A 27887-nucleotide genomic window follows, 5' to 3' on the forward strand; every position below is an offset into this window, starting at 1 on the left:
CATCTGCAAAAGTGGACAGGCGGCACATAGTTTCCGAGACGAGCAACTGTTTTAAAGCTAGAAAACGTTTGCAAGGCGTACAAATAAAAGTTCCACTTATTTCATCTATAAGCAAAACAAATAAGGTTATGAGAAAAATTTATCATTTCTATGTGCATTTTCTGAATAACAGTGGATACAGTTGCACAGCCATTTCAAGAAGAAGGGAGGGGGTGCACATGATGGTGCGCCCTACCCCCCCCCCCCCCCATCACCCACTGGCAGTTGCCTTAACCAAAAAATGTAGTTAGCCGGGGTCGAATTAATGAGTGTCTACAGTACTCCACATGCAAAAGAAAAACCATAAACTGGCATGAAAATCATTAGCACAATCTAAGGGAGCAGGAAAAGCTCTACTAGGGCGACCACTTCCATTAAAACTCAAACATGTATTAAAGAAAATGCTTTCTCGAGTCGCATTAGTGCTTCTGAACTTGAGTTCAAAAACTTGATGACCATCGCTCTATGAACTCCACACGTACCTAGAACTTGAGGAACGCCTTCTAGACGACAGCCGTCCCCGGCTCGAACCGTGAGATGAGCCAGCATGACGATCCCTGGACCTGCAACAAAAGTCAGCATCATTCGCACATCTGCCAACCTGTGAGCTCAAGACTTTAGGGGTGTGCGAATACTCCAATATTCAATTTCGAATCAAATAATGATGGTTCAAATAATTTGATTTGCGAATCGAATATTCACAGGTTTATGATAGTGCTGCCTCTCTTCACAATATAGTCATCCCATCGTCCCACTACGTTCAACACTTTCAGCCATGGGAGCGTAGTGGATCCAATAGCGTGGCTGGCTTCGCTTCGTAGCACCAATGAGAAGATACTGTTGACACGGCACGAAACTGCATCTTTCATCACCGACTCTCCATTTTACCAAGATGAATTCTTTTCTCATTCAAATTTGCTTTTTCCAATTTCCCCATAATTTGGAAGACGTTGCATCTCCTTCCATGTAAGAAAAATCCATCGGCAACTGTACTTACTTGCATAAAAGGCGGAACTTCAATAGAATGAAATTTCGATACTGTAGATGCCCATTAATTTGACTCCGGTAAGTTCTAATTTTTCGGTTCCAATCCTGACCAAAGGTCCCAGCTGGTGCCCATGCATGCATTTCTATGGGCCAAACTTTAGTTACAGTGGAATCTCGATAAACGGAAATTGCTTAAATAGAAATCTTAAATGGATGGTCTCTTAAATAGAACACCATCCTCATGGTTGGTTGGTTTTGTATTCATGCAATTATACTCAGCTCTGTCTCTCAGTAAATGCAACTCCTGATAAACAGAACCAATTTCCCTTGTCTCTTGAGGTTTCGTTTAAAGAGAGTCCACTGCATTTCGATCCTAAAATTGGCCTTTGGTGGAAATCATTAGCTGGTGCAATAAATGGCTAATGACATTAAATACCACAAAATGCAAAGTAATGTCGTTTACCCAGAAGTCGGCAACCTCACCGTATCCCTACCATATTAACAATTACACTGTTACAACAGCTACACAATATAAGTATCTAGGAGCTCTATTCACATCTGTGGGGATGCGCGACTCTCACGCGTCCCCTGATATGTTGTTTTCCCGCACGGCTCGCGTGTCCTGGCGCCCGCGGCGGTCGGAGTGGTTGAGGCGCAGTACGAGAGATGGCGCGAGTGTTGCACTGCTAACGCCGCCGACAGGCGGGGTTACTTGGGCGCCGAAAGACAAGGCACTTCCTCTTTGGTTCGGGACAGCAAGCAGTGCGGACGTGCCGTGCCGCGCGTGCGCTGATCCATGCTTCTGTGAGACCGTCTCGCATGGCCGCCTTAGAACGCGCCACCGTTCGCGTGACCGTACACGCGAATGACCAGGCGTTGGGATCCAGCATGGGGCGAACATATTCGCTCGCTATCCAGTCGCGGTGAGTCGGACTTCTAGATTTGTCGCGCGCCCATCAGCATGCTTTGTGGATAGCAACTCGGCTAGCAGGCAGTGATCTATGAAAGGTGCAATAAATGCCCTTGTGATTGTTTGCACTACTGTGTTGTCGTTTCTTTGTCCCAAGAGAATGGGTGTGAGAAACCCACATCTGGCACCCAACGTGGGGCTCTTGGGGCATCGGACTATAGCTTTAACAGTTTTGCTTCGTTCGAGACCTTTGTTTGAACCGAAGCGTAGGCCTAGCGTGGATTATGATCGCTAGCGTCGGCGGCGGGCTTTCTTGAGAGAGGCGACGGTGGCTATAGTGTGTTTGAACATGTCAACATGCTAAGCCTTTTCGCAAGTGTTTTTTTTAATGACATTCGTCGGTACGAGAGCCACGTGGTCTGGATCCTGGGAGAGCGACGCTTAGCGCCCGCGGAGCATTGGCAAGCCTGAAGCGAGTGAGTACGGAAGCCTCGTGGGTGGTCCGAATTTCATATGTAAATAGCTTCTTCTATCTCTCTGACTCTGATGAAGTTGCGGCTCTGGGAGCCGGGTGGCCGCGGGCCACAGGTGCCACTACGGGCTGACTGGTATTGCGGCCTGGCAACGGGCGCTCCGACACCGCCTGGGACGGTGGGCGCCGTCAACTCGGATGCTGTGTGCACCGAGAGGAGTAGGACCACCTAACAGAGTTGACGTCTCCTCACGGCTGCCTGTTTTGCGCCCATTTTGGGTGTTGTTTTTTGGATGCAGGTTGTTGTCAAGGTAGCGACGCTTTAGGCCTAAGGCTTTACGAAGCTGCCTGTCGCACGTAGAGGGACACAACCTGATGGACCGTGGCGTTGAGGTGTTGCACTTTGCTTCCCTCATTTTAGTTAGCCTCGCACAAATTGAAATTACTCGTTCGACTCAAGGAAGCGAGCTTCGTTCACGTGAACTTAGCAACTGAGTAGCCGCCCGATCTTTTGCTAGCCGAGTTGAACATCGTGCCACCCGGGCGATGCGCATGCAGAATTCCTCTCCCTTGCACTACTTTAGTGTTTGCCGAGTGTGTTGAGTGTACGCAGCGTGATTGGAGTCACCCTTGGCTTGCTGCCCCGGACTACGATTGAGCCACCCCGGGCGATGGTGATGCTGTGGCCAGTTCGGTGCAGCGACTTCGGCGGCCTCCTGTATCCAGCTTACAACCCTCGGCGGTGGACAAAAGAGCCGGCGGTCACCGACAGCTACGGCAGCTCTTGCCAGCAGGGCACGGCGCGAGCGACGCTTGCTCGTACAGACTACTGCGTCGTCGTTTCCGGAGTCCTGGCCTGGAATCGTGCCGTCGAGTTTGCAAATCTGCTGCTGTGACCGGCAGACGCCAGCGGTGTACCCAGGGACAATGTCGGCTCGCATGTTATGGACAGCGTGTGGACATCTCCTTGGCACGGCCAATGTTGCATGTACTACCTCGTTCGCGAAGCACGCGTTGATGTTAGAGCATGTGACATGTTTCGCCAGAATATGTAGTGATATAAGGTTGGGGGGATGTGGGGATGCGTGACTCTCACGCGTCCCCTGATATGTTGTTTTCCCGCATGGCTCGCATGGCCTGGCGCCCGCGGCGGTCGGAGTGGTTGAGGCGCAGTACGAGAGATGGCGCGAGTGTTGCGCTGCTAACACCGCCGACTGGCGGGGTTACTTGGGCGCCGAAAGACAAGGCGCTTCCTCTTTGGTTCGGGACAGCAAGCAGTGCGGACGTGCCGTGCCGCGCGTGCGCCGATCCATGCTTCTGCGAGACCGTCTCACGTGGTCGCCTTAGAATGCACCACTGTTCGCGTGAATGTACACGCGAATGACCAGGCGTTAAGATCCAACATGGGGCGAACACATTCGCTCGCTATCCAGTCACGGTGAGTCGGACTTCTAGATTTGTCGCGTGCCCATCGGCATGTTTTGCAGATAGCAACTCGGCTAGCAGGCAGTGATTTATGAAAGGTGCAATAAATGCCCTTGTGACTGTTTGCAATACTGTGTTGTAGTTCCTTTGTCCCAAGAGCATGGGTGTGAGAAACCCACACATCGAATCTTTCTTGGACAGAGCATATCCCCTCCATTTCAGCTAATGCCTCCCAATCGTTGAGATACTTGCTACGCAACTTAAGAAATGTTCCTTCAAATGTTCGCAAGCTAGCTTACCTAACTCTCATTTGTCCCAAGCTCGAGTATGCATCTCCCATTTGGTCACCTCACCAGAAATACCTCATTGAAATGCTAGAACAGATCCAGAACAGAGCAAGCCGTTTCATCATAAGCTATTACAGCTACCAGTCAAGTGTAACACAAATAAAAGTTAAAGCTTTCATTACAATCCTTGAACACTCGCTGAGACATTGCCCTTTTATCACTGTTCCACAATTTCCTTCACTCCACTAGAACACCCGCATGCTTGAAACAACCCTACTCTACGCCACATAGGCTTCATAATCATTTCAGCTATGCCCGCCTTTACGGGTCTACAAAAGCATTCCATTACTCTGCTCTTCCTCGTGCTATCAGAATAAGGAATTCGCTCCCGGACAGCATTGCATGCCAGTCCAACTACGATTCATTCCGGGATGCCTTGACTGAATGCATGACTAAAGAAATGTAAAGTTTTACGTTTGTTGCACAATGCTTTCTATACTTGCACTATCCTTTACAGCTTATTGTCGCATTATTACCGTTATGTCGCTATGTTTACCATTCCATTGGAATGTCGCGTCCGTAACTTTTCTGTCATTTCTTTTCATTATTACTGTTTAACACTCTCATCTTGTTAATTACACGACTTCACTGAAAACAATGTGTGTGATTTATTCCTTGTCATTATATTGTTTTTTTATTTTCCCTAGTGAATCGTGAAATAAATAATTATTTTTTTCATCTCGGTTGCACTTGCGGTTGTAGCTTGTAAACAGATACGGTTTATAGATGTCTTGTATTCTAAATATTTTCTATGTACTGCCCACCTTACTCAATGCCTCACTTTGAGGTCTGTAAGGTATTTCTTAAATAAAATAAAATAATCCGAACTTGAGTCAGCAAGCAAGTGCCTGAATCCTATGGTGACCCAAATAGCGACCTCACCAGTGGCAGTGCGTCTCGATACATTTAGCACATGCCACCTCACTCAAAAATGTCTACCCTAGTAAATTTTCAAGTAATAACCGTAGCTCAGAATGTCTCATTTGGCATAATTCTAATGCATGGCTTTCTTTTTTTTTTTTTTCTGGCAACTTGGGTTGAAAATTGCCTGTTCGGTACAAGTGGATACGAAACCAAAACCACCGTCACAGTGCTTGCGTGTAACACAAATTTACTGCGACAAAGCTAGCTTTAGAAAACCGGCCGCTACTGTGCAATAGTACCTATTTTTCTTGCTAAAAAATTGGGTGCACGCTAGGTTTCTACTTTGTTCAGGAGCTTCAATGTAATTTCTACGTTAGTTTTCTGCTTTAGACACGTAGAAAGTAGGTGCGCATTTGAGTCGGGCACATGTTAGATTCTGGCAAATGCTGCCAAATGAATAAGTGGTGTGTTTTGACATGTTTCTGATGCATCGTGTTTAATTCGACCTACCGGATAATTCAATCAATTCTGTCGGTTCCGTTTGGGTCAAATTAACGGAAGTCAACTGCATAATGGATCAGACTGCCAGTTTGCCAACTTCACTATATCAAAGTCTGTAGTGGTCTTTTATTCTTTCTCAGACTATAGCAACCTGGACTACACTGATTTCCCCATGTCAAGTGTAATCGAGTAAACCACTCCTGTGGCACAACGCAAGTATGCCTTGGCACGTTTCTTGCCGCAGTCATTGGTGCCTGTTGCCGGGCTGGTTGGTTCATACTTGTGGTGCAATATGATGCAAAACATGATGTAATAATAACAGGACAGGAGAGAGCATACCCTCTTCCACATGCCACACCAGGTGACCAACGTGTTGCCTCCACAAGGGACTGCTACAAAAGATAAGGGGCGTTCTTTCATGTCCTGTTCCTACTTCATGTTGTCTCGCATCCTATTACACCGCCCAGTCCTAAGTTTTTATTGCATCCAATGCACGAGTCAAGCACATGTGTGCAAGTTACAGTGACGTAATTTTCTACAATTACCATGGACCTATATATACTTCATTTCATACATAGCAGGCAATGTTACAAAAGCTAGAGAGACTTTTCTCAGTGCTTGCATTTGCAACTAAAAATATGTATGAAAGAAGGATATAAGTACACTCAAACATATATACGATACTGGTTTTAACAATACATCTATATAACAATGAGTAGAGAATGCACTGTCAACTTTTGTATGTGTTCTATGGCAAAATAAACGGCTTACTACGATGCTTCATGCCGCCTTATCGATTATAAAAATTAAATCTGGCTACAGGGTGAGGGTGCATTGTCCAAAAGAAAAAACCGTAAAATCTTTAATAGAAAAAAGGAATAATGAAAGAAAACACGAGCTGCTTTCCCACACACCCCTTTGCACCGTGTATTCCGCATGGCATACCTGCATGGTGCCCCTCTCCCATTTTTCTTCTGTCCTCCGACATGCACCTACACCTTTGTGCACGGCACCAAGGTGGACGTGACAAAGACGCTGGGCATATCCTTTTCCTGGATTTAGTGTTTTTTTTTCTTTTTGGTGCAGACACACAGTAGGCACATTCAAATGTTATAGCCAATAACGCGGCACGGGAACATTGTAGTACGCAGTTTATTCTACCACAGAACACACAAAAGTACAGAGTGGAGCAGCTGCTGATTGTTACATTACAGTATTGTTAAAACCAGTAATACTATAAGTGGGTTTGAATGTTTGTCCCCTCAGATTTCTTTGTGCAACCCTGTTATAACAATTATCAGTTATAACAATGGGATGTTCTTAGCACATGAATATGTGCACAGGTGGGTTGGACTGTACGAATCCTATACCGTAAAATCCAGAACAAGAGCGCCCACCCATGCAAGTGGACCCCTACTGCCCCCCCTCACTTCAATGCTAATTTCAAGTTTCCACACTGTTCTTGGAAAGCATCCCCCCCTCCCCGCTCTGCAGCCTTATCATGCACCTCACCTGGGCAAAGCTGGCCTGCCACGTCCAGTTCACGGAAAAAAGTGTCCGTGGCTTTGTCTCTTTCTTTTTTAAGGTGCATCCCTGTTAGCAACACGGCAACTCGCCGCGCGGCGTTTGGAATTCGCGGACCGGGCGAGATATGCCTGTCACACAATACAGAGGATCTTCCTGCGGCACAGTGACGTGGGCACTCAGCGACAGAGGAGTGGTCGCGGCTACTCTCACCACCGCTGATCACTCGCCACAGATATCGTCACTAAGATTCGTCCGGCTCGCTTCAAATCTGTAGCAAAAGGTGCTTCATAACGAACCACCGACGCTCCCAAGCAGCAATGTTTTGATACCATTATTGCCGCTTTACCCTCTCCTCCCAATTATTTCACGCGGAGAAGAAAACACTCGGATATTTACCGAGCCGCCAGCTGCGATGCGTGCATGGCCAAGCCGCGGTTCGCTGTCCGCCGTCGGTAGCCATCACTGCAGCTGAGCTCGACTTGTTTTGAGAGTGATGAATAGCACTAACAAATCTTTGGTTTAATAATGTCTGTGTTAAATAAAAATTTTAAATCCATGCCCATTGCATTACTTTTGTGGGAAAATTTTCAGTGTCGCCATCTTGAATCATGCCCATTGCATTACTTCTTGTGGGAAAATTTCAGTGTCACCATCTTGAATTTTGGTGCCGTTCTGGGACAGCGCCTCCCCCACACTCTGTCAGTAATTACGACTTGCTTGAGGGGGGACGCTTGCATGGAATTTTTATGGTAATTAAATCTAAAACTCATCCCTTTGTGTCGCAATATATGGCGTAATTATTACATGGAAGGGGTCGCAGATCTGAACTTATTTACCATAGAGCAAGAGGACTGACATGTTTCTGCGACCAGCAGCCACCACACACTTGCGCTAGTGGCCAAAAACACCACACACGGCACGGCATATTAGTGGCACAAAGAAGCACAATAATAAGTGATTTGGTGTAACCCTTACATCAGCTAGTTTCAGGTGTGATACGAGTATATGAAGTGGTTATCCAGCAGAAATCGTGGGACGCACAGAAAGATGAAAACAACAGCACTGCAAAACACGTGGAGTAAAACATTTATGACCACGCTACAGTAATACCTCGTTAACTTGAAGTAGTAAAAACCGGAAAAAAATTTTGAGATAAGCGGATTTTCTAGACAAGCAAAGTTGCGGAAGTTGCAGCGAAAATTCGAGTTCTTTCTCAAAAAATTCACAACTACTGACCAGCTTTTCAACAAGAGCTTCTAAACTGCCTCTTCGTAAAGGTTTCAAAGAAAGAAAAACATACCAGAGATATCAACCAGCTCCGTTTTCAGGCACTGCCATTTTATTCAGTGCAGGAAAAGTGTGTAAGGCTGGTCTGCTTTGTGGTAACACTTGGACCAAGAAAGGCATCCTCGAGCTGCTTCAAACGTCGTATGAGCCGATCATTACCGCCGCTGCGCTCAACTTTATTTCACAGCAAGCGAAGCATGTTTCTTGTTTTAGCTGATGTCGGCACCTCTCTATGTCCTTCCATCGTCGCCAACCCCTTCATCTGTAGCCGTCCCAGCGATTTCGGCTTCAGTAAATCCATGCCGCATGCGTTGCTTAGAATATAATTAAAAACGGAAATCAAACCTCTGACTGCAAATCACATGCGTTCCATAAAGCAAACAAAATGAACAGCGTCAAGCATGCTAGCCAAGCGTGTGTCAAATGCGTGCTGCCATTACGCACGTCAATCCCATCACATGACATGCCACATGGTTGCTTGACAAAGCTGTTATGCCACTAGGTTTAACTTGGCATTCGGGATAAACGTCCGCTTTGTGGCAGGCGCGGCAGCCTCATGCGAAGTGTGTTAACGTTCTGGTGGTAAAGTTGTTCCACTCTCAGACAAGATTTCGAGATATCTGCAATTTGGCCCAAAAATACTTCCGAGATAAAGGGCAATAAATACATGGCACGTATGGGAAATGGTTCGGTGCCGCGGAAAATTTCAACTTAGCCAATTTTTTCGAGATGTGCGAGTTCGAGTTAACGAGGTATTGCTGTACTTGTGTGGCTTCCTCAACATTGCCTGCTTAGTACAAAACAAACTACAGCCCCACATGATGCTACACTCCGTAAATGCCTTAACAACCGAACAAGTCAAGCCCCTAACGGACCTTCCTAACCTCGAACGGTCTCGTGATCTTCGCCTGGAGAAGCCGCCGCTTCCACGACCACCGTCGCCCCTGGAGGACGCTGCGGCAGCCCTGCTTCCCGACGACGAGGCTCCACCGCCGGCACCAGCTGTTGAAGGTCCGCCAGCTTTCGCATGGCCTTTCTTGGCGGCACCATCGTCATCATCGGACCCTTCATCGCCAAAGCTTGTGATGAAGGTGATCTCACCCATGTTCTGGGGAGATCTAGATCGTGACCGGGAACTTGACTGGGCTCTGAGGAGACCAAAAGAAAAGAAAAATATTCTTGGCAATTCGAAGTGACTCAGTAAAGTGGAAAGTATGCAGAAGCCTTCAAGACCACTTGCAATGAAACCTTCACTTGACTATATTCGCAAATGTGAATGTCATTGAGAATACTTTGGCAGTGCCCTTAAAGGGCTCCTCACCAGGCCCCATAGCAAATTTTAGTTATAAGGTGGAAGTTGTTACATGTTCTCAAGGAGCTTTCTGCCGCAAAAATTTTTTCAAATCAGCTCATTAATAGCCAAGGTAGAATTATTTCAGTGCCATGAACCTATGATTTCAGGAGACGAGCTCCACTGCCAAGTGAGACACTCTCTCCACTTGCTCCATCTAGCCTCAGCAAGCGAAATTCCTTCCCCACATTCTCCCATACCGAACCTCGAGGATTGCCCGACACATGCGTCACGAGCTCCACATTCATTTTTTTTCTCGTTTTTTTGCGGCGCGGCGCATTTCCGCCGACGGCATCGCGTGCAATCTGTTCTGATTGTCTTGTTTCGCACAGCACCCGAGCACACCTGACTAGCTGTATAAGTCAGTTCTACATGAACACCGAGATGGATACAAGCGGATCACAGAGCATGATCCCGCGCTGGAACATGGTAGAAAATAACATAGTTTTGGTGTTCGCGCGCGCGACTGCACGACGTGGGAACAAGCAGATGAAGCATAAGTACATCTCCCTTACTGCGGTGCGAAGTAAAACAAAAACATGCAGACATTTGGTTTTTGTGTTTTATTATTTCTCTAAGCTTTAATTTGTCTATTCTAGCAGCATATTACACAAATAACAGATGTCGGCTTGAATAATCCACGAAGTCATTTGTCACCACGAGCGACGTCACAGCGCAAACATGTGTACGTAGGCGCATAAGCACATGTACGTCATCCTCCGGCTTGGAGCACGGTGGCCGCGAGGAGAAAGGAAAACAGCATTTGGTTTGAAATTTCAGACCTTTCTGCGGCGCGTAGCAATGTACTACTTTGTAGCCACGATCAGTATCACGCATTGTATGCTCTGCGCTTGTCAGCTCAAAACGGCCAGACCTGGTGAGGGGCCCTTTAAAGGGCTGATAAATCATTCTCAGCTCGAAATTTTGTTATATAGTGACAGCTGTGGACATCTACAACGAACATAGAGCCAATAAGGCTTCAACTGGGAGCTAGTTGTTACATCACTCAGTAAAATGTGCACACGTTCCTGTGTCCTTTTCATCGTCTTTTGTTTGATATACCAGCGTAGTAAATCAAACAACATACAGCGATGAGAATTTTCCTAAATGATGCCATAATAGCAAAGTTACTGGGGCTCAATGAACGACATTGTGGCCACGGCAGCTTATCATTTTCGCTACCTTTATCATGGGCACTTTTCCTCCTTGCCACATATACTTCTATACGCTCCGTCTTACCAAGTATGTGCCATACAGCAAAAACTACATGTCGCGTCAGCAGAGCAACACATGAGACCAAAAGATTTGCTCCACCTCTGTCCACCCCCAATCGTCCTCCGTGTGACATCAACTGACTGGATGCTTCAAGGAAAGAACAATGGCACACAATGGACAAGCACCCGTCTCTGTTCTCAGAACACACAGCCAGCTCTCAGCCCCCTGGCTCTCGTTCCTCATCGGTTGGCCAATCCACAGCTTTTACCCTGATGAATTCATGCACATGATCGTCACAGCATCTTGTACAGAATGCGTGTTTATTTAAAGCGCACTAAAAATGTCGGAGGCTTAGTACACACTTGTTTGTGCTGTAACGTCAACAAGTGAGCAATACCACTCACCTAAAGTTCTGCGTCCGCGAGCACCGCCATTATTTGCGAGCACATTTTCTGCCCACCCTTGTCAGCGAGATGGGCAAGTTGAGTTTACACAGCACAGCTGTGTGTGTGTAACATATTGGCACGGATGCAGTGTATTCAGGCACCGCTTCAGCGCCCATCTGATTGGCCAGCAGCGAACACCGGAATGAATCTCACAGTGATTAGCTGGACAGTGGAGCCTTACACTGAAGCATCCATTGGAGATGTAGATTTTGTCCGTCCTATCACCCCTGTGAGAGCGAGCCCTTTGGGCTGGTAATTGGGTAGTTTTTTCTAAATACCAGCATTTCAATAGCCCCCACAGTTGATGGTGCAAGCGCACCTGACAGTACTATGTGCAAGACAGATATGCGATTCTCCAAACGCCCCACACCAGCTAGTGCTTGTATAAAATGTGCATTTAAGCTCTTTGGTAAAGGTAGTACAAACTCTTCAGAGAGTTTTGAGCAGTTACGAAGTCTAGCACTTCAGAAAAAAAAAATTATGGGGTTTTACGTGCCAAAATCACTTTCTGATTATGAGGCACGCCGTAGGGGAGGGCTCCGGAAATTTTGACCACCTGGGGTTCTTTAACGTGCACCTAAATCTAAGCACACGGGTGTTTTCGCATTTCGCCCCCATCAAAATGTGGCCGCCGTGGCGGGATTCGATCCCGCGACCTCATGCTAACACTTCAGAGTCACCACTGTCCAACAAGATATTAACTCCTATTTGCCTATTTGATTACCAGTAATTTGCATTTCTGCATAAATCACTTGAAAAATATACAAAATTTTTGAGTGCTTAGAATGGGAGGTATTCAAGGACAACTAGAGGACCCAATCAATTAGGTGGCTATCTATGTGCTATTCAGTTTTATCCCTCATAATCACATTTCTCTGTCGGTAGTGAAAGTCCCTACCTGAACGGCTTGTACGTTGGGCTGGCTCTGGCTGCATAGCTGCAAGAAATTAAGGAGACACGTGTCAACAACAATAAATGCACACGCATCCGCATGCGTCGACAATTTTACGAGGGAATTTCTTTTTGTGCTGCGCACGCACAGGGGAAAAAAAAAACTAAACCTTGAGAGAAAGACGGCAAAAAAATTCCAAACCGACCTTGGTGGGCTGGTGACCTTACGATTCTTGAGTTTCTTCTCCCGCAGAGCCCGCCTCTCCCGGCGCGACTTCCGACCCTGCAACCATTGTGACTAAGAGTTAAATTCACTTGCAGCATGTCGCAACAGGCTACACCTACAACTGCCACGTAATGATGACGAGAGTGAAGCACTACAGTCCAATCTCAGTATAACAAACACAGCTATAGTAAATTATTGGATATAACAAAGAAAATCCAACTTGTTTCTTGTTGGTATCAGCATGCAATGAGTGCTTATAACAAATATCTGATATAACGAAGTATTGTGTCAGAGGTGACTTTCGTTATAATATGGTTGGACTGTATTAGTCTTGTTGGTACTGCATTCTTGTGCCTACAACACAAACACACAGGTGACAACGCAACAAAACAGGACACTGCTGTAAAATGTGGTGCCCCATTCCATTCTTTGGTGATTCAAATGTTTGCGTTCTAGCCATAAGAAGGAACAGCCAACTTGCTGCAGCCAAAAGCCAGCCAGCATGAGATTGCGGCTTGATGAGAATGCTCGCTTATCATGCTTATCGGGCTGGCACAAGGGCGAGACCTAAATGCCGCGTCACTTGTGGGCATATACTGAAGGTGTGACAATTGCACTCTTCCACAGCTGAGTTTCAGTTGTTGAAGTGAATTTGTCCATAAATCATTACGCTGCAGAAAGTAGCAGCATCGCCTTTTGACTGTTTGGAAGCAGTTACGCTCGGATGACTGGCTTCAAATATTGCATTAGGATCAATCGTCTTAACTCTGCGCCTAGCATGCTGTTTTGGCGAAGTGCCAGTAACACTGTTGCGCATAAAGGCCAATCTGTCCAGTGCCGACACATATGAAAGTGACAGAGAATCTTACTGGTGTCATTTTGAAAAGGCTTCATGTGGTCTATGTGCAGCCAACGGGATTCTATTTTCGTGATTTTGCTCATCTCGAAACACCACTCAACTTGAAATTTTTTTCCAGGTTTTTACAGCTTCAAGTCAATGGGCATTTACTGTACGCTCAACAGGACCGATCTAATTATTAAAAAAAATTAGCTTTCAGCCTTTCCAAAAACTCAAGCTAATAACAGAGCAGTCACACCGCTGGGCCAGACTGCCTAACATCCTCAGGAGCACAATTTGTCCCATGAAAACACCCACAGTGCCTCACCGAGTACATGGCTTTCTCTTCTTCGAGCTCCCTAGCTTGCTTCAGTCTTTCCTGCTCCTCCTTGTCCAGGTGAAGGTACCTTCACAAAAACACCGACAAGACAATTGCAATAAAATGCAAACACCAGCTAACATGGACAACAGAAAACTACAGAAGCTTCGGTGTACCACCTCCAGAGCAGCATTTTCAGAACACTTCATTGGCTGACCAAGAGCACACATTGAGCTGAGGACCTCCACAGAGCAGCTAGCAGTACTCTAACAAAAAAAAAAATGTCAAATAACCAGATTCCACCATCATCAGCCATATGAAGTCCGCGGTGGGTGGAAAGCTCTCTTCAGCAATCGCCAGTCAATCCACAGTCCCGTGTCAGCAGACTCCACTCATGCCCGCAATTCCCCTAATCCATTTACCAGTTACTCCTTCAGCCATTCTCTGCTGCACTTCCCTTGGCACCTATTTTGTTAATCGAACTGACCACCGGTTACCTGCCCTTACACATCACATGAACTGCGTTAATTGCTCTAGTTCACCTTGGTCTCAGCTATAATATCAGCTACCTAACCTACCTAAGTGTACATAACAAGGGCACCCTGACCTAAGCTTGTTAAAGACTGAGTTTCAAATCAAATGTTCAAATTGCAGTCAAAAACTGCTAAATCTCGAATAACAATGTATTTCACCAGACAAGCACTCCAGAGAGGCCCAAACAAAACAGTATAATACTACTGCCAACCCAACCACGGTGAAACCTTGTTAATTTGGATTTCAGGCGACCAAAAAAAGAAATGTCCGAATTAACCATACCTCGAATTGTCAAGGGTATCAAGAAAACAATAAACATATGCATACTACATCAACACACTTTTATTTACTGAATGAATCAGCAAATCCTGTTTCTATTTTGCACAAAAGCAGTGCGGTAGCTGCAATTCCCATCTCGCGACTGATTATCGCTCACAGCAGCGAAGGCCTCGCGACTTCCTACACAGCGCGGCCAGGCCGCGCATCTTAATATGAGACGCTTTTCACTACCACACACACATCCAGATTCTTTTTCGCCACTGTAGTCAGGTCGCCACTCATCGCGATGTAGACGGTGCTCTTCATCCTCGACAGCTTCGCACCAAGTAAAAATTAAACTAGTTTGCTGCAACCGTTGCGGACAAAACCGGAGCCACTATCGACATGTCATGGCAACCATGCAGTCATGAAGGCACGTGACTAACGAGGTGCTAGGCGCAGCAGTAAATGCAAGAATAAAGACTTTAAAGGCACAAATAGGCACGAAGCGTACTGGCGCTGCTGTCATTCACGGACGATTTCCACTGATGACTATAGCGAAGCGAACTCCACCGCTTCATTTCAGTAGACGCTAACGCTGTTTTTGCTCTTTTGCGTCGTACATTTTCGGCACTCCGCGCTTGCCGAGCTTGCCAAGAGTTGTCGAATAACCGATGTGCAGCCAAATATGTTCAAATTAATGAGAGGTTCATCGCATTAATGCATACGCTTGCCGGGACCAGAGGACGAGTTTAAATTATCTGATTTTCCAAATTTATGAGGGTCCAATTAATGAGGTTTTGCTGCAGTGCTGTCACATCAAGGCAATGAATGCGATTTTACCACCTAAAAAAGTAGCAGTGTCACTTACGAAATGAAATCCGTAGACTCCATGCCATAGGCGTGCGACTGATCGTTCATCTCCCGTGCCTGCTCGATGGTGAGTTCGTTCACGTCAACAGTCACATCTGATGAAAGAAAAGGGAATAAACGATTGGCTAATTGCCCCGATTTAACATCCCGAAGTAACAGCTGGGTTATGAATAACCACTGTAGTAGCATTTGAATAAATTTGACCAGCCGTGATATTATTATGTGCATCAAAGTCTAAACAAGCATTTTCACAGTCCCCCCCCCCCCCCTTGTCAAAATGTGGCTGCCGACACATTTGGAATTGAGCCGGCACCCTTGTGCTAAATGCACAGCAAAATGCAATAGCTGCAGAAAGTCACGTCACTTGAAATCAAATTGTGGGCTTAACATCATAAAATAACAAACACAATAAAAATATTCATGGCAGCAGCTGAATCATCGGAACTGCAGCTTCTGCCAACAGTGTTACTAGCTGATCAGCCTACCAAGCCTCTAATATTTTTGTTTTAAAGGGGTCCTGAGCCCCCCCTCGGGCTAGCTTCAAAGACAGTCCATGGATAGCATATGCTGCTGTGAACATTTCAGCTAAGTTTTGCAGCCATGCGCGGCGCGTGGCGTAATCAAGTGGAGCGCGAGGTCACCTTTCCCTCAAATGCTCTTCTTTCGACAGAAGCCTGCTCCTCACTCTTTTCCGGACATTTATTGCAGATTCCCACGTGCAGCTGCTATTAGCCAATAGCTGAGACGTCAATCAAGAAGAGTGTTTGGATCAGTGCACTTCTTCCTACTGTTACTGTGTATATCCATTGACGAAGTTTCATAAACAGGCTGAAGTAAGTGAAAAACTGCTTTCAAGTTTATAATACTTACTTCCGGAAGAAGCTGACTATCGTCTGCGCACGTACGTACAAGAGTACTGGACAATGATGTAATCAGCTGACATCTTATACAAAACTTTACCTAGCCTTATTGGGATACAGCCCAGCAGAGGTATAACAGACACACAAGTAGAACACGAACATGAATGCTAACATTTCCTCACTTGTGTTCTAGTTATGTGTATATTATACCTCTGCAGGGCCGTATCCAAATAATGCTACTCTAACTAGCCCCAATGCAAGCCTTAATCTAGCCAGGTCACAAAAGATAACTAGTAATCGCACCAAGATCAATATCACTGAGGTCCTCTTTATCTTCTTCCTCTTCTGGCTCATCATTCTGATTGGACGACGTCGAGGGAGCAGGTGTGCTGTCCTCATACGTGTAGCCAATCGCTGCCTTCTTCTCAGCAAGCCTGGACAAACAGCGAGTTCATTCAGTCATTACAACACATAAGTCTACAGATGAGTGTGCCAGATTTGTAAGACTGAAAACTGGAACGTCAGTAAAAGTTACCATGGACCTAAGTGGAGCAGCAGCGATAAAAAGCACTGAACAAAGACAGTTGGAATGTCACAAGGGTGTTCGTGCCACCAACACTGGTGATGCATCAGAGTTGGTCGTGACGTGACCAACTCTGATGCGTCACGAAAGTGCTCATTTGCTAGAACTGTCACTGATACACCCCCCACTCTGACTTGTCACAAATGTCACTGGTGGCACATTAGTGTTGGTAATTATATGTCAAACCCTGATGCATCAAAAAATGTGTTTGTGCCATGAATGTAACTGGTGACACATCAGAGTCGGGGGTAAGACATGACCAACTCTGATGCACCACAAAAGCGTTGATGTGTCACGAACGTCACTGGTGATGGATCAGAGTTTACCGCAAGTCCTTGTGCCCTTTTTCTTTTTTACTATGCTGTGCAAAAACCACCACATCCATCACTGTTCACATCTGAATCTATAAGCTATAATATATTAAATGACATTCGAATAACAGCCATCAATAGCTAGAGCTACGCACTTTGCAAAATCAACATCTTGCATGCAGAAGCAAGCTTAACACTGTTTAAAACACTAACTTCTAACTTTATACAAAATCAAAGATACTTGTGATGATGACTTTCCCAGTATCGGCACTACAAAAACCGAGTCTCTTAAGGGAGACAATACTCTTAAAAACATTGATCTTATATTATTCACGATTATACATTTACAAAACCTCATTTAATATCTGAATTCTAATGTATTTCTTTTTTTCATTTTGATGTACAATGTGCCATTCTCAAGGTATTAAAAAAATTTGTGTTCTTGGTATGGAAGTGCCTTTCCTTCGAAAAATAAATGCATTGGAACACCACAACAATGTGGAATTTAGAGCGTGTGCAACAAAAACAAAAATGAGTTTCGTGTCATTTAGGACCAATGCCATCGGACAACTACAAAAACCCTCTTACGATTGCAATTTCTTTCTGGCAGTTCAGAAAAAGTAATCTATCTCAGAAACATTTCTGTCTTGCAAGTGCTAATCCTTTAAACAACGATTTACGGCATCAGTAGTACAACTAGAGATATCCTGATTTAAAACAGAGAAGTCATCACAATTAGTGAAATTGGCCCATCAAACATCACCAAAAATCCAAGTTTGATCCTGTAAAGATTTACGAACAAACAGTTCCTCAGTTCATGCACACAAGCATCTCTAACTGAATTAGAATGCAGCCTGCGGCATTCAAACCCACAACCTAGCTCCCCCAGCAGCGGGGCGCCACAGTCGTCACAGCCAACGCGGCGTTGCGCAAAGTCAACGAAACGAGACACACTTTTTTTTTTCCTCCTCCGTGGTGCCAACAGGCTTCCCGACAGGGCCATAGCGTTCCTCCAAGAAGATCTGATGCAAGAACTTGTCCTCTGACACTGCACAATCACACGACATGCAGAGAAGGGGTCACGGTTTTCACACGTAGAAGGCATGCGCGACAAACTCGACGAAACTGCTGCACCGGACGGTGGACCTCTTGTTAAAGGGACATTAAAGAGGAAGACAAGTCAAGCTTGATTAATAAATTACACTTCTACAATCCCCCAAAAAGTTGCTCGTACCACGAGAGGAGGCATCACCGGCCAGACAAAGGTGCAAAAAACGATAGACTGGCGAGGGCGCCGCCTCAACGTTCCTGCGCCAGCTTGCTGTGACGTCATTGACTTTGACAGTGTCTGCTGTGGACTAGTTCATTTGTTTAGTAAGCTAGTTGTTTAGTTAATTTATTCAGTAACTACTGAACTTGGCAAGTTTTGAAAACCTTAAATACACCCACAATGGCTCCAATAAAAGCAAATACTTTGAAATCCGTAATGTCATATTAACTGGTACCAGAGTTTCGGCACAAAATTGGTATGAAAGTTCCACCCTCGATGTATAGTAAAATAGACACCCTCTTGCTGAGGAACTACTGAGAACAGAGTCCTAAAAAATAGTTTATCGATCTGAACTGATTCTATGGTTGTTTTCGTGTTCCCTTTAAATCGACCATCAGGCGGCATTGTTTTCTGCTCAATCTTGTCCCATCCTTCAATGCCACAGCTAGGTATTGATGAAAAGCCAGTACACCCTTTAGGGTTTAACCTTGCTATGGAACAGTAACTGTCTTCACCTTGCATGCACTTTTCTGAACATCGAGTCTTTAGTACTTTCCTGTCAAGATACCATGTGTTTCTGAGCATCTCACACCTTCCCGACAGAAAAGTAAGGGGCAAAGAACGCTGAACAAAGGGAACAGGCCATATTTACTCGATTTAAATGCAACCTGACAATTATAATTAATCTCTTCCTCTATCCCTGTTCTACTGCTCTCCCATCGTTAACATTATGGACACAGACATACATGACACCTCCAACAGGAAAGTACTAAGCATTCAAAGGTGACACTTCCGATGAGAAAATACCAAGCAAACAAAGTAATATAAGATGTACACCAAGACTGACGGCCAATATTGTTACTTTGGGAAGATTACACCCAAAAATATGCACAAATTTTGAAGAGTCAGCAATCATGCATTTCTAGACACCACCGATTCTAGGCACACCTCCATCTGTGGTGTCGTATCATTTTACACAGGTTAAATTTTGATCACCCCTAAGTCCAACACAAAACTCAGGAGCAAGATATATAACTGGTGGCTTACCTCCTAGGAAATCATTCTGAACAAGCGTGCGATAGCGCTCATAGTTGATCTGCCTCTCTTCTTCCTTTTGCTCTTCGGTCAGCCTGTTTTGAATATGGGCATGCAATGTGAATGTACCAAATGGTAACAAATGTGACAATTATCCTTGCAAGCCTTGTAATAATGTCCCACCTGACATTAAAATACCTTCGTAATATCTAATTTCATTAGAAGCGTATACACCCTGATGGCAGCTAAAAACATATCCAATCAGGATTACGCAAAACAAATTGCACATCATGCACCTACGCATCGGACTTGCAAAAGCACAACCCTTCCAAAGGGCCAGAAAAGGGCCTGCTGTCGTTTATTGATGGCCCGCGGGCAGCGTGCCATGTGGCATGTGGACTACACCAAATTACAAATGTGCTCTGCATCGTCGTAAATACGCAACTCTGTGACCTATGTGATTGCAGGAGATTAGCACGATGGCTAACCAGCTGCGAGTCAAACCAAGTCACGTGCCATAACACATATGCACTTCCAGAATGTGCAGTTCCGAGTTAGTTTTCTTGAGTATTTTGGCATTTTTGCTGTCATAATGCTGAATGATCAAATATTCACTTCAGTACAACTGAGGTTGTACCGAGTTCACTATAGCAGTGGAATAATCATTGAAAGCTATGGCAAGCCAAATTTTAGCTTTACTTCATCATATCCAATAATTCATTATATCCATATTCTTACGACAAGATTCAACTGTACTTCATAATATCTAACATTTCGTCATGTCCACATCTGTAATGTCAAGGATTGACTGTAGTATACTATACTCTATCATTCGTTGCATACGAGGTTTGACTAGTCACAAGTTTTGCCTCAGTAAGCCTTCACTCAAGTAAGAGTTATACATGACTGCCACCATGAGAAAGCAAGGGGCTTACTCTGGGCCATCATCGGAGTGCTTGAACTCTGGTATCGTGTCCAGGTGGGCTCGGACATCAAATCGGTCGATCATCACGTCCCGATTTCCCTGCCATGGCATCCTGCAGTCACACAAGTATTCATCAACCACTAGTGGCTGCAGTGGGAACTAGCAAAAGGAAGCCACCCCTTGCTTCGTGTCGACGTCGGTGGTGGTCGAAGGAATAAGCACGCCAACAAACATACAGATTAGACAGACACATTCTTTCAGCTTTTGCGATAATTTTTCACTAGACTCTCTATTGCCACTTGAAGGGTTATCAAATGCCAAAAGCTTACACAGTAACATACTCCGACGTTGTAACAGGGATTAAATTCTGATGTCCACTGTAGCGTGCGCCTCATTTCAAAGTAGAAACATTACAAGAATAGACAACCGGAGTAAGACAGACAAGAAAAGAAAAATAAACTAAAAACATCGCCCCTGCTTCAATTTACATCTGCCCTTTCTACACCCATGCCTTTCACACTGTTCCTGCACCGGTATCGTCAACCAACCAGCCGATATCCTACGTTATTAGGTGCCTACATAGCTGCTTGAAAATCTGTATGAACAAGTGCGACACTGAAAGAGCATGCCGGCCACTGTCCAGTACAAGGGCCGGTACGGGGCAATTGGTTCTTCGATGACTTACATAGTGACTGGGCTGTCAGCAGCTTGTGCAATTGCCAGGTCGATGTGTATCTTGCAACGCCGCCCATGAAGCTGAAGGAACTGGGCCGGGTCTTGCTTCTACAAGAGCATTCAGGAAAGTCGCGGATCGTATTTTTATGTACGAAAGCACAGGGCGGCATACTCGTTCCTCAGTGTACTCACTCATACCCACTCAAATTCATTTCACAGTTAGTATATATGTACGTGTGTACAAGTGTGTGTGTGAGTACAACTTTGTGAGTATCGGTAAGTGTGAGTGGATGTAGGTCATTCATTTCACAGTTAGTATATATGTGTGTATGAGTATGTGTGCGAGTATGACTGCTTGAGTATCAGTAAGTGTGAGTGGATGTAGGTGTGAGCATGTGTGCTGCAAGTGTAAGTGCGTTTTCTGAAAAAAATTTGATGAGGGAGTGTGAATGATTATCCACTAATTCTGCCAACCTACATAGGTTGGCATAGGAAACAATTGCACATATACCTATTCTATGAAATGCAGTGTGTACTTCAATGCAATGCTTTTGGCGAAGTGGATTAATATGGCCCCATTCATCTCCACCAGTCAAAATCACCTACACAAAGTACAGTGCTCAAAAATTGAAACACGGAACAGTTCCTAAACTACTTCAATGCATTACTTCACTTCCAAGTTCGCCTGCATTTGTTCCAAAACTACTTCAACGTGTTCTTTCACTTCGAAGTTCACCTGCACTTGTAAATTCAGACTCCAAAATGTACGCTTCGGACTACTTCATGCTTGGAAATCAGCCACAGAGCGATTACACATTGCAATTCCATGTAAATATGCATAAAAGACATTCACTGCTGTTCACATCTCAATTTTTGAGCACTGTATACATGAGCCTTGTCAATGGACTATCCATGTACCAACCACCATGCTTACAGCTCCCATAGACCAACACCAGTACTCCCTCTAACAATATTCTTAAACTATGATGACAGCAGTTTGGTAAACGCTCAAATGGGGCGAGCACAAGCACCAAAGCCAATGCCATGGCCTTCTTTTACATCCTTTACTGGGGGACATCTTTGTCCCTACAAAATAAGTATAGGCAGAGGCACTCACAATTCGCTCATAAAACTCCTTCCGGCGCTCGGCCCGCTTCTTGAGGTCGACGAGCATGCCCCGTATCTTGCGCTCCTGCTTCCTTGCCTCATGCCACATATTGTCGCGCGACGAGCGAGACGGGAAGAACATGTCCTTCGTCGACGTCGTTTCACAGTGGCCCTGCTGCGACGGAAGCCGCCGGACGGTGCACACTCATCGAAGACAAAAAGAGGGAACGCCACGCCTGCGTAAAAAAAGACACAGCAAGAAAGTTACTGGCGATCCAAAGCGCTTGTTTGATTCAATATACAGCGAAGCTTTCTCAAACCGTTCCAATTCAATGCTGTGCAAAGAGCAAGTGCACTTTCCAACTTGCATAAGCATTTACCAGTGCTACAGCTGTGTGGGAGACATGCCCCCCCCCCTCAACATCGACTCGGCGAGACGCCGACGCCAATCCCGGAGCAAGAGGCAACGTGGCTAAATCCACATGCTACAGCTTAGTGCCTGCATTGTGTGATAACCTCATCACACTTATCACGACTGCACAGCTTTTAGGATCAGCTCGCGCCAGAAACCACATTAGAACTCTTGCAAGGGCACGTATGGACTGTGCTGGGATCGACCTACAAAGCCACCATGTTTGATTGCACTGCCTCCGGGACGCGCCCAGTTTCAATTACACCATGTTCAGGATTGGTCCAGTTTACTCAGTGGGAAACAAAACACTGACCAGCCATGCCATGAACTACGGGGAGTTGGGCAAAAAAAGCTCCGCTCTAAAAAAAGAGATCAAGACAGCTCGTTCAGTGCCCACAAACTTGCACAGTAACAGTTGAACTCGTGGTTAACATGTCCTCCTAGGACCTTGCGCCTATCCTTGTGGGCGTTGGCTTTTATCCTGCTCAAAACAACCTGAAGTGCGTGGAGTGCCTCTCCATGACCACTGCAGGAGCTAATGCAGTGCTGCAAAACGACTTAAGAGGTGGTGCGTGTGCTTGGAATGCCTGACCAGTTAAAGATGGCTTCGCTTTTCCTGAAAAGGATTAAAGGAGTACCGACATATTTTGCGAGTTGCAGAAACCCAACTAGACGCTTCTCACACGTGAAAGTGCTTAATTAATAATTTAGTCACTAGCTTCGTATTCACACTTCGCATGTATGAAGGTTGGGAAACACAAGGTGCATTAATGTAATAGCCAAGGGTTTTATGAACCATATAGCAAGGAAAGGTCACAGACGAAGAAAACCTGCACTTGCCAATTCAAAACGAAACAGCAACAGTGATTATATATACACCTGACATAACACCTTTGAGTAGATATCAGAGCGAGGTACATGTATAGTATATATTACTAGAGGTATATTATTAGACATATTAATTTGACACTAAAGTTGGTGTCAAAATGTCAGACCCAACATCATGTGACAGTACTGCGATGTCATGACACTGAACAAAATTTGCTGATGTCATGTATGAAAAAGGATAGCTATTGATGGTGTTGCTCATTAAAAAAAAAATGGTACTGCATGCATTTTTGCCAGCTGTGCTCGTGTGTGGCAGCCACAGCAATCACAGGAATGGAAACGAGTCAGCGTATCAAAACGTTGACGCACCTGCCACTTGGGCACCGTTACCAAAACCAATTTGTAGAAGCAAGTATTATCGGAAATTATTTATGAAGCTTTTGCCCTTGCCAGTGTTTTTCTTGGGTGTCTAGAAGGCTTGAACTGTCCCTTAAAGGGGCCCTGCAATGCTTTTTTTTCAGGCCACCGCATTTGTTCTAGATCCATTTTCTCAGCATGTGAAAGTATAAGGAGCAAAAGGAATCATGATAACACACACAAACCCAAGTTATCAGTCAGCAAAAATTCCAAAATACATACAAAGTGAAGATTACTCTCAACTCAAGTTTTCACAGCTCTAGATGCCTTATTTCCCTTTCCCGTGACGTCATATGGTGACACCAATGGTAGCAGGGCATTAGCAGAAATCAGTGTGCCACGGTTGCCAAGCCTGCTTAGGCAGCACGGGGTCTGATCTCAGAGGCCATGGGGTCACATTTATGGTTACAACAGCTTCTGCAAGGCAGTCATTGGCACATCAAAGTGCTTGGCATATTGATGCATAGTTCCCATGATTGCAACACCTCGCCTGCCGACTGTGTGATACTTAAAACAGTTTTAAAACATAGTGCTGTAGTTTTTTTTCCGCAGTACTCGCAATATCATGCTAACGCAAATTGCACATTACATTTTTAACCAATGATCATTGCATCGCTCTTTGAGGTCATGTCCCATCTACGAAGAAGACAATATCGCTGTTCAACAAGCTTTTTCCAGCATGTTGCTGGGCCTTTTAATGCAAAGAAATGCCAAGTCAAAAAGTTATATTCCCATATTTACTTCAGGCGCTGTGTAGCCAATTGTACATGTCAGGTGTGCACCAAAAGCAGATTTTTCTAAGATATGTAATTTTAAATTGAAAATGAAACACGTTTGGTGAGTGAAACCATGTGGCCTAGCTATTCCAAGTGTAGCACAAATGGCTAGTGGAGTTTTTAGACATACAAAGGTTTAGCAAATCACAGGTTACAGTACAAAGAGCCTGCTCACACAAATATGTACGAGGGTTGATCCAGAAATAAGGTTCCCAAAGAGCTCCAACCACACGGTAAGGTGCGAGGTGAAATCCGGCGACACTGATGCATGCGGCTGTGCCCCCACTCTCGATTCCCCCCCGGCCGCGCTTCGCTGTGCTGCTCATTCTTGGCTCAGCAGGCGTCCAATATGGAGGTTCCCATTGATGATCCCACCAAGTACGAGATTCGTTCCGTAATTGGCTTTTTACACGCCAAAGGGACTCCCCACCCGTGGATATTCATCATCAGTTGACAGAGGTGTATGGTGACAAGTGTATGTCCATTCAACACGTCCAAAAGTGGTGCAGGAAGTTTAGTACAGGTCAGAAGGAAGTCCACGATGAAGAATAGAGTGGAAGACTGTCAGTTTCGGAAGTAATTATCAAGATGGTCCAATGCGAAGTGCTTTAACACAGGAGGACCACCGTCCATGAACTTGTTGCTCAGATTCCTGGGAGTTCTTACCGTATATTGGAAAGAGCTTTGAATGAAAAATTGGAATATCACAAATGTTGTGCTCGATGGGTACCGCAGCTATTGACACAAGACCACAAGGAGAAACGCCTTGACTGTGCTTGCCAGTTTCTTCAAAAGTGTCAAGAAGATAAGGAAGGATTGTTGGACTCCAATGTTACGGGAGACGAAACGTCGGTGTTTCATCTCACTCCCGAAATGTAACAAAAATCCAAACAGTGGCGTCACCCAGAATCAGCAGTCGCAAAGAAGTTCAAGCTAACTCCTTCTGCTGGCAAAGTCATGGCCAGTGTTTTTTGGGATCGTAAGGGGATACTGCTAACTGATTTCATGGAATGTGGGACAACAATCAACTCAGACAGTTATTGTGCAACACTAAGAAAACTCAGACGAGCTATCCAGAACCGCTGGTGAGAACAACTGGCAGCAGGTGCAATGCTGCTTCACGACAACACCCAACCTCATGTTTCCCGTCAAACCCAGGAACCTTTGACAAAATTTGGATGGACTGTCATGCCCCACCCATCGTACAGTCCAGACCTCGCGCCTAGTGATTATCCCTTGTTCCCCAAGTTAAAGGAACATTTGAGTCACCAACGCTTCCGACGGGATGATGAAGCCAAAGAAGAGGTGAAACGCTTCCTCAACAGGTTGGCGGTGGAGTTCTACGACATTGGAATACAGAAATTGGAGCACCGTCTACAAAAATGCGTAGAAAACGATGGCGAGTATGTAGAAAACTAGAGCAGTTTCATCTTTCCAATGATGTACATTTCTATGAGAATAAACAATGTTGTCTATTTCTAAAATCGATGGGAACCTTATTTCAGGATCAACCCTCATAAATCTATCTCGCAGAATAGTCACCTCTTTAAGGCTATAATAATCACAAAGTGAATGAACTTGTGCAATTCCAAGAGGATCATTGGGTATATTGTAGATTAGCCCCATCGTTAAGGCTATGCAACAGTAAAATGCCTGCACTCGTACAATTCAAAAGCTCCACTGTCGCCTCTTTGCCTTTGCCCAAAGACTAGTGGGCCACACACATGGTTCGCAAGGACCTGGGAGAACTACTGCGCTAGATAAAAGTTACAAGGCAGAAAATAAACCTGCACTTTACCCATGTCCATAATAATACACTGGATGAGAAGTCATGACTGAAACAGGCCAACTAAACTATGAACATGAAGAGTGCAGTAATGCCACAGAAGCTAACACTGCTTGCACTGATTATGTCCTAATCACAAAGACTTGAGCAGAACGTCTAACCTCCCAGCAGACAAAGGTCAATCAGAATTTGTTACCTTTTTCCACTGTAGCATATACTAAATTAGTGCTGACATGACATGGTTTCACAAGCCCTTGAAACCCTATAAAAGAACACCAGCAGGAGTAAGAGTCCTAAATAATTTATGTTATTGTTTACACAAACAAGTTTCAGCACTCAGGTGGTTGACATGTGGTGACAACATGATATGACACTGCTGTCTTGCTCCACCCATCCCTGTTATCGATGTGGCTGCCACACGCAAGCACAGTCAGAAGACGCTCACACAGCACTCTTGTCTGTGTTTGGATAAGCGATGTCATCACATATCGCCTTGTTGCTACAAGACTTCAGTAAGTGCTTACGACTTCAGTACTTTTGCTGTCGTTACATTACAATAAGGCCCATGATGACAGGACGGTACTTCAAAACCAAGTTTAGTCAAATTAAGTGAGCTTACATTTTCCAACCTTCACACTTTCTAGGCACCAGCCTTTTACATGCAACAAGCATGTGCTAGTTTCTACAAGTCCAAAAATACATGGTAGTACACATTTCACTGTGTACTTTCTGCACATGTGAATTTAGGCATGTATCACCCAAGATGCTTGTACGTTACGATACAATGTTTGTTCGTATAATATTTTTGCGTCACTTGCTTTTCACTACACAAGCTTTCTGTGCATATCAAGCATTTTGTGTCGTCAGTGAGCGGACGCCGTGCTATGTCCGAATTTCGTCCGCTTTCATTTCCCTTCCCCTTATTATTCCTACATTTCAGTTAAAGTCAACAACTAATTTACCCTATGCTTTCTCCGGCTTCACTTTCTCCCACTTCATATCAAGGTGACTAACAAAAAATCAGGTCCATTGAATATCCTCATCCATCTCATACTATGTATATGAATTTTTTGCACTGTGTCATGGTACAATAAGTGGCTTTTAGTGCAGAAACCCTTCCTCTATAAGGGAAACACGACTTCTTCAAGTATAGTGAGTGAGTATAGTGAGTATAGTAAGTGGCACACACTTCCCCAAATGCCAGTCTGGTATAGAATTACGCGTGTAAGATGTTATCAAGCATGGAGAAACGCGCATCGTCAACAGGCTCTGGCATGCCAAAAAATTAAATTATGGGGTTTTAGGTGCCAAAACCACATGCTGATTATGAGGCACGCCGTAGTGGAGGTCTCCGGAAATTTCGACCACCTGGGGTTCTTTAACGTGCACCTAAATCTAAGTACACGGGTGTTTTCGCATTTCGCCCCCATCGATATGCGGCCGCCGTGGCCGGGATTCGATCCCGCGACCTCGTGCTCAGCAGCCCAACACCATAGCCACTGAGCAACCACGGCGGGTCTGGCATGACAAAAGCACAGTGAACTGCCAAAGGTAATAAAAGTTTTAACTGCAAATAGCTGACCGTGCTCGAC

The 27887-nt window shown here is 45.1% G+C and overlaps 1 protein-coding gene across 5 annotated transcripts in view; it reads right to left on the bottom strand.

The window, feature by feature from the left end:
* LOC142588259 (uncharacterized) overlaps positions 1–27887 on the bottom strand; it is a 59593-nt gene that overhangs the window by 30403 nt on the left and 1303 nt on the right. For 4 of the 5 annotated variants that reach the window (XR_012829695.1, XR_012829696.1, XM_075699825.1 and 1 more), the window contains exons 2-13: positions 22087–22312; positions 20980–21077; positions 20305–20406; positions 19382–19464; positions 18019–18112; positions 16474–16604; positions 15309–15405; positions 13655–13733; positions 12469–12545; positions 12270–12308; positions 9235–9507; positions 522–602 (exon numbers count right to left, since the gene is read on the bottom strand). Coding sequence is in view for 3 of the 5 variants with exons in the window: in XM_075699825.1 (XP_075555940.1) it covers positions 522–602; positions 9235–9507; positions 12270–12308; positions 12469–12545; positions 13655–13733; positions 15309–15405; positions 16474–16604; positions 18019–18112; positions 19382–19464; positions 20305–20406; positions 20980–21077; positions 22087–22218 (1286 nt within the window). In the remaining 2 variants the exon portion in view is untranslated. The remainder of the gene's footprint in view (positions 1–521; positions 603–9234; positions 9508–12269; positions 12309–12468; positions 12546–13654; positions 13734–15308; positions 15406–16473; positions 16605–18018; positions 18113–19381; positions 19465–20304; positions 20407–20979; positions 21078–22086; positions 22313–27887) is intronic. The other variant, XM_075699827.1, reaches the window with a different exon arrangement.

This window comes from Dermacentor variabilis, chromosome 7, assembly GCF_050947875.1.
Source record: "Dermacentor variabilis isolate Ectoservices chromosome 7, ASM5094787v1, whole genome shotgun sequence".
In the NCBI taxonomy this organism is placed as follows: domain Eukaryota; kingdom Metazoa; phylum Arthropoda; class Arachnida; order Ixodida; family Ixodidae; genus Dermacentor; species Dermacentor variabilis.